General features: G+C 38.6%; 1 protein-coding gene across 1 annotated transcript in view; it reads left to right on the plus strand.

The window, feature by feature from the left end:
* Window positions 1-201: 201 nt before the first annotated feature.
* Window positions 202-8,246, plus strand: part of LOC107572846 (tRNA pseudouridine synthase-like 1) — a 12,339-nt gene continuing 4,294 nt past the window's right edge. The window contains exons 1-3 of the mRNA XM_016259275.1: window positions 202-233; window positions 451-600; window positions 3,289-3,459. Of these exons, the coding sequence (XP_016114761.1) occupies window positions 202-233; window positions 451-600; window positions 3,289-3,459 (353 nt within the window). The remainder of the gene's footprint in view (window positions 234-450; window positions 601-3,288; window positions 3,460-8,246) is intronic.

Genomic DNA, 8,246 nt, shown 5'->3' on the forward strand with positions numbered 1-8,246 from the left:
TTGTAATTATTTTAAAATATAGCTATGACATTGTAGCAGTAATATCTATTAGGGCCTTCAAATGTCATCTTTGAGAAAGAAGGCCTTGGCGTCAAAAAGTTTGTGAGTCCCTGTTCTATTGGACATTTTGGCAAAACCATTAAATGATTTCCGCAGTACATCAAATTTTGTTGTGTTGAAGAGATGAATGAACATATTTCCATGTCGCTCTTGTGTTCTGTCCTCAACCATGAGTATAAACCAGATTTGTTTGTTATGATATCAAGCTGCATTTGAATTATGAGTGACTATTGTTTTTCTTACATGAAAACCAGTGTTATGATATTTCCTCCAGTGTCTTGATTACTCTGGACTAACTTGAATCTTGGCTGCCGAGTTTACAAAACAAACATATATGTGCATTACCAGATTTGATGCAGTGTCTGCTACTCTGTCTTTTTTTCCCCCCAGAATCACCAGGGCTTACCGCGTCCACAGCGACTTCCACGCACGATATCGGGCCGTATCACGCACATATGTGTTCCGCTTTGCTTCGGGTCTCAGACATCACACAGAAATGCCAGTAACGGAGAGGGATCTGTGCTGGGCATTACGAGACACGTGAGTGCCACCCCCTCTCTTCTACACGTGCTCTACAACCGCATCACTACGCACATGTCACAGAAGCTAAATCCTCTCGGAGAGCAATAGGAACAAACACATACTCTGATTCACAGTGGAAAAAGCCGCACATGAATTACAAACAAGACCCGTCATAAGGGCAAGCTAATGATTTCCGGTTATCTAGGCCAACACTGAAACCAAAGATGAGGAAAGTATGCATTGTTACGGCAGCGTGTGCCTCAGATGTCTTTTTGAAGCCCTCGATAGAGGAACACCGGAGCGAGAGGCTCATCTCCAAGGGTGACGCGTGAACATTAATGCTATTTTTTCCCACTCTCTTCATTTTTAGCGAGAAATTAGGCCAAGATAAGCTTCAGGCTCGTAGTGACGCAGAACAACACCCACAGCCGTCTTACGTCTGCTTCATGCACACACATAGTCCAGCTGCTTTTCCATCTCATAAGAACGGCCGTTCCACACACACAAACTGGATTAAGTCCTTTAAAAGGGAAGTTTGTAGAGGCTCATCTGAACGTTCCTTGACCTGTATGGCTTTGTCTTTATTCATGTCTTCTAACTGAGATTTTTTTTACCCCTGTCAGCTAGTGCTGGTGATATATTGAATGTTAATAAATATTTAAGCTGAATCTGCTGGAAATACAAAAATTAAGCAACGTTGTGAATTGTCAAGTTGAATATTTATATGTTTTTTGCTTACTAGCCACGATGTTTCCTAAAGACTGTGCCTGTGAAGTTTGCATCATTGATTGTTACTTTGCCGTGAAGCTGCATTGAAACGATCTCTGTCGTATAAAGCACTATAAAAATAAAATTACTTAAAAGGGTCATATGATGCGATTTCAAGTTTTCCTTTCTCTTTGGAGTGTTACAAGCTGATTGTGCATAGATAAGATCCCTGAAGTTGCAAAGACTAAAGTCTCAAAACCAAAGAGATATTCTTTATCAAAGTTAAGACTCTGCCACGCCCCCCTAAAACGGCTCGTTCTAACACACCCCCACATATCTATGTCACTATGTGGAAATATTAGCATAATGCGCCCAAATGTGCACGCAAAGAAAGAAGGCGTGGTTTCAGTAATCGCAGTTAGTGTTGAAGCAGCATGTCAGGGAGACGCTGTGTGTTTCTAGGCGAAAGCAAAAGCACTTTATTTGGCCTTCCGAAAGTAGATGCATTTAGGAATCTTTAAGATTACTTACAACAGAACAGCAATGCATTTTATGGACGACCGTTTCGTGAACCTAGGAGAGGAGGTCATTCTGACTTTGCTATGACAATCTGGCGCTTCTGAATCAGCTACTGTAAGTATGTTTTGTTATTATTTTAAGTATTTGCTATTGACTGTTCAAATGCAGAGTTTTGAGAGAGAGAGAGCGAGAGAGAGAGAGAGAGAGAGAGAGAGAGAGAGAGAGAGTAGAAATATAGTATCAACCGAGATTTCTAATATACTTGAAATTGCATTTCAAAAAATGAAAAAATAAATAAATAAAGTTAAATTCTTTAAAGGGGTCAAATGATGCGATTTCAAGTTTTCCTTTCTCTTTGGAGTGTTACAAGCGGATTGTGCATAGATAACACCAAATAATGATCTTTAAAAAAGCATCATATGACCCCTTTAAGTATTTTAAATATGTATTTAACATTTTTGAATCTATGTGGCTATAATGGAAGGAAAAGCAACTTTATAAGCCATTTCAGTGCAAAAATACAAATATCAAGATATAAATGAAATTTCAGCTGTATACACAACTGTTCAAAAAATTTGAGATTTGATGTGACATGTGGCCAAGTATGGTGACCCATACTCGGAATTAGTGCTCTGCATTTAACCATCCAAAGTGCACACACACACAGCAGTGAACACACACACCGTGAACACACACCCGGAGCAGTGGGCAGCCATTTATGCTGCGGCGCCTGGGGAGCAGTTGGGGGTTCGGTGCCTTGCTCAAGGGCACCTCAGTCATGGTATTGAAGGTGGGAGAGAGCGCTGTACATTCACTCCCCCCACCTACAATCCCTGCCAGTACGAGACTCGAACCCGCAACCTTTGGGTTACGAGTCTGACTCTCTTACCATTAGGCCACAACTCCCCCGATTTGAGAAGAAATTAATGCTTTTATTAAGCATTGATCAAACAGATCAACGTTGAAAATCAAGACATTTAAAATTTTGCAAAAGATTTCTATTTTAAATAATGCTGTTCTTTTGAAATTTCTATTAATCACAGTTTCCACAGAAATATTAAGCAGCACAACTGTTTTCAACATTGATAATAATGTTTGATATTTGATTGATTTCTGAAGGATCATGTGACACTGATGACTGCGGTAATGATGCTGAAAATTCAGCTTTGCATTTAAACGTATCAAAATAGAAAACAGTTATTTTAAAATGTAATAATATTTCACATTACTACGGTTTTTACTATATTTTTGACCAAATAAATGCAGCTTTGGTGAGCATCAGAGACTTCTTTCAAAAACATCATGCCAAATCCTTTAGCAGATAGTGAATGTATCTATATCGCCCTGCCCTGAGAAACTTATTTCCTGAAGTAATAACATGCAGTAATAAAGTACCGTTGATTGCGGTTCCTGCACAGTCTCTGTGCTCAGTGTATATGCAGAGTTTGATTACTCTCCATTACTTCATTCTCCCCACAGGAGGCTAAATATCGCTGCAATGCAAGAGGCTGCCGCACTTCTGTTAGGAACCCATGACTTCAGCACCTTCCGTGCCTTGAGCTCAGAGACGCCCTTTAAGAACCCAGTGAAGACCCTAGAGAAGGCCCAGCTGGAATCTGGGGTCTCGTTCAGTCAGAGACACTTTCACAGGTAGGATAAAAAGCTGCAAAGCCAGAGATTGGAGGAAGCAGCGTTTGGTTGGTGCTGTGATGAGACCAACCATATTGATTGTCAGTGGATTCATCACAATAGACCTTAGGTGCATGTGGGTGAAAATGAGGCTGTGAGAGATAGACTTATAGACTGTATAAAGGTCCTAGATCACATTTTCACAACTCACAAAACTCAGTTTTTTCTGGAAAGATGTATCATAAGATTTGAAGCCCAAAGTATGCTTTGTTTTTCACCAGGGAGGGTCCACGTATAGTGCGCGTGACGCATATTTTGTCACCAGAATAGTATGTGCACCACCCGATTTTTGTAACTGCACGTACTTTGTACGCACATTCCTCACAGCCTCGTTTTCATTCTGTCAAAAATTAAATATGGGGCTAAATAAAGGAATCTGCCCCCCCCCCAAAATAAAACACAGCGGTTGATTACTCATTTTCATGCAATTCCAAACCCAAGACTTGGTTCTGTGGAACACAAAAGGAGAAATTTAGCAGAATGTTCATGCTTCTGTTTTCTGTACAGTGATGGTGAATGAGCTCCAAAAACCTCAAAAAGCACCATAAAACAGCAAGATGTTCATTATATATAAAGTCTACTTGGTTGAAAGTGATAACCAAAAATGAGAATTCAGTCATCATTTTCTCACCCTCAAGTTGTTCCAAACCTGTGTGAGTTTCTTTCTTCTGTGAAACACTAGAAGATATTTTGAAGAATGCGTGTAACCAAACAGTTTCTGGTCCCCATTGACTTACATAGTATGGAAACAAATACTATGGAAGTCAATGGGGACCAGCAACTGTTTGGTTACCAACATTCTGGAGAATATCTTTTGTGTACAGCAGAAAGAAACAATAACGAGTTAATGAGGACAGAATTTTCATTTCTGGTTGAACTATCCCTTGAATTTTAAGTCATTATTCAGTGAAAATCTAACCCTTTGTGATATCTATTTTACTCAGCATTTACTCAGTTCACCAAAATATATGTTATCAGTTGACAAGGCTGTCAGTAGATGTTGGAACTGACTCTTAGGGAAACACTAAACATGGCAAAATGGCCAACGATTAATCGGCCTGGTCGATATATAATGGTCTGTCACGAACCAATAAAGTGCAGTTCATCCCACAATCTGCCAGATTCAATTCTGCCATTTGGTTAATGCAATTGCTTGGCATTTTATTTTAATAGCCAGTTTTCAACAGCATGTGTTGAGGGATTAATTGAGCAAATGTGGAGTCATTCGGCATGGGAGCATATAAATAGCCTCTGACTTCCTAGAAAGTACATTTGTGCATTAATAACCCTAATTATGATTTCATATAGCGAGCCTCATGTTCTTTAACCACTATTATCAGCTACAAGGTAAAGGAATGATTAGGTTGTTTAATATTTGAAATGCAAACACACAGTATGAAAGGCAAAGCTGCTTTATAGCACAGTGGATGTCCAGTCGTTGAGGCTGGTGTTTCATCAGTCGTCTCTTCGGTTAGGCATGTGCGATGAGACTGTTGCTAAGCAACAGATGATGGACTAAAGCGGGATGTTGACAAAAGCAGGTTGCTCGTTCTTGCTGTCCTGCGCTGAGGGACAAACACTGTAGCCTGTCAGATGCAGTGAAGAATGGCTGTTTTTCTACCGTCTGCATCGGTGTTCTGAAGAAAACATTATTTTAGTCACAAATCTATTTTGGGCAAGTCAAAGGGAGGATTCAGTATTTGATGAGTTGAGATATATATATGTACACTATCATTCAAAAAAGTTAAATAAATAAATTATTTTATTCAGCAAGAATGCATCAAACTGACAGTATGCATCACATTTAGAGTACATTTATAATGTTACAAAAGAGTTTCGATAAATGCTGTTCTTTTGAACTTTGTATTAACCAAAGAATCCTGAAATGAATGTATCATTTCACACAAAAAAAATAGGAAGCAGCACAACTGTTTTCAACATTGATAAGAATCTGAAATGTTTCTTGAGCAGCAAATCAGCATCTTAGAATGAAGGATCATGAGACACTGAAGACTGTAATGATGATGGAAATTCAGTTTTGCATCGCAGGAATACGTTTCAATTGAAAATATACTACAATAGAAAGTTGTTGTTTTAAATCGTTATAAGATTTCACAATATTACTGTAGTTTTGGATCAAATAAATGTAGCCTTGGTGAGCATATGAGGCTTCTTCCAAAAAAATATTTAAAAATCTTACTGACATCAAACTTTTGAAAGGTGGTTTACATGCATGTATTTAAAGGAATGTTCTAGTTTATTGCGGTCATAATATACAGTGGGTACGGAAAGTATTCAGACCCCCTTAAATTTTTCACTCTTTGTTATATTGCAGCCATTTGCTAAAATAATTTAAGTTAATTTTTTTTCCTCATTAATGTACACACAGCACCCCATATTGACAGAAAAACACAGAATTGTTGACATTTTTGCAGATTTATTAAAAAAGAAAAACTGAAATATCACATGGTCCTAAGTATTCAGACCCTTTGCTGTGACACTCATATATTTAACTCAGGGGCTGTCCATTTCTTCTGATCAGCCTTGAGATGGTTCTACACCTTAAGTTGAGTCCAGCTGTGTTTGATTATACTGACTGGACTTGATTAGGAAAGCCACACACCTGTCTATACAAGACCTTACAGCTCACAGTGCATGTCAGAGCAAATGAGAATCATGAAGTCAAAGGAACTGCCTGAAGAGCTCAGAGACAGAATTGTGGCAAGGCACAGATCTGGCCAAGGTTACAAAAAAAATTCTGCTGCACTTAAGGTTCCCAAGAGCACAGTGGCCTCCATTCCTTAAATGGAAGACGTTTGGGACCACCAGAACCATTCCTAGAGCTGGCCGTCCGGCCAAACTGAGCTATCGGGGGAGAAGAGCCTTGGTGAGAGAGGTAAAGAAGAACCCAAAGATCACTGTGGCTGAGCTCCAGAGATGCAGTCGGGAGATGGGAGAAAGTTGTAGAAAGTCAACCATCACGGCAGCCCCCCACCCTTTGTGATATCTATTTTACTCAGCATTTACTCAGTTCACCAAAATATATGTTATCAGTTGACAAGGCTGTCAGTAGATGTTGGAACTGACTCTTAGGGAAACACTAAACATGGCAAAATGGCCAACGATTAATCGGCCTGGTCGATATATAATGGTCTGTCACGAACCAATAAAGTGCAGTTCATCCCACAATCTGCCAGATTCAATTCTGCCATTTGGTTAATGCAATTGCTTGGCATTTTATTTTAATAGCCAGTTTTCAACAGCATGTGTTGAGGGATTAATTGAGCAAATGTGGAGTCATTCGGCATGGGAGCATATAAATAGCCTCTGACTTCCTAGAAAGTACATTTGTGCATTAATAACCCTAATTATGATTTCATATAGCGAGCCTCATGTTCTTTAACCACTATTATCAGCTACAAGGTAAAGGAATGATTAGGTTGTTTAATATTTGAAATGCAAACACACAGTATGAAAGGCAAAGCTGCTTTATAGCACAGTGGATGTCCAGTCGTTGAGGCTGGTGTTTCATCAGTCGTCTCTTCGGTTAGGCATGTGCGATGAGACTGTTGCTAAGCAACAGATGATGGACTAAAGCGGGATGTTGACAAAAGCAGGTTGCTCGTTCTTGCTGTCCTGCGCTGAGGGACAAACACTGTAGCCTGTCAGATGCAGTGAAGAATGGCTGTTTTTCTACCGTCTGCATCGGTGTTCTGAAGAAAACATTATTTTAGTCACAAATCTATTTTGGGCAAGTCAAAGGGAGGATTCAGTATTTGATGAGTTGAGATATATATATGTACACTATCATTCAAAAAAGTTAAATAAATAAATTATTTTATTCAGCAAGAATGCATCAAACTGACAGTATGCATCACATTTAGAGTACATTTATAATGTTACAAAAGAGTTTCGATAAATGCTGTTCTTTTGAACTTTGTATTAACCAAAGAATCCTGAAATGAATGTATCATGGTTTTCACACAAAAAAAAATAGGAAGCAGCACAACTGTTTTCAACATTGATAAGAATCTGAAATGTTTCTTGAGCAGCAAATCAGCATCTTAGAATGAAGGATCATGAGACACTGAAGACTGTAATGATGATGGAAATTCAGTTTTGCATCGCAGGAATACGTTTCAATTGAAAATATACTACAATAGAAAGTTGTTGTTTTAAATCGTTATAAGATTTCACAATATTACTGTAGTTTTGGATCAAATAAATGTAGCCTTGGTGAGCATATGAGGCTTCTTCCAAAAAAATATTTAAAAATCTTACTGACATCAAACTTTTGAAAGGTGGTTTACATGCATGTATTTAAAGGAATGTTCTAGTTTATTGCGGTCATAATATACAGTGGGTACGGAAAGTATTCAGACCCCCTTAAATTTTTCACTCTTTGTTATATTGCAGCCATTTGCTAAAATAATTTAAGTTAATTTTTTTTCCTCATTAATGTACACACAGCACCCCATATTGACAGAAAAACACAGAATTGTTGACATTTTTGCAGATTTATTAAAAAAGAAAAACTGAAATATCACATGGTCCTAAGTATTCAGACCCTTTGCTCAGTATTTAGTAGAAGCACCCTTTTGATCTAATACAGCCATGAGTCTTTTTGGGAAAGATGCAACAAGTTTTTCACACCTGGATTTGGGGATCCTCTGCCATTCCTCCCTGCAGATCCTCTCCAGTTCTGTCAGGTTGGATGGAAAACGTTGGTGGACAGCCATTTTTAGGAC

The sequence above is a fragment of the Sinocyclocheilus grahami genome, unplaced genomic scaffold, assembly GCF_001515645.1.
Source record: "Sinocyclocheilus grahami isolate Dianchi unplaced genomic scaffold, SAMN03320097.WGS_v1.1 scaffold1821.1, whole genome shotgun sequence".
Lineage (NCBI taxonomy): Eukaryota > Metazoa > Chordata > Actinopteri > Cypriniformes > Cyprinidae > Sinocyclocheilus > Sinocyclocheilus grahami.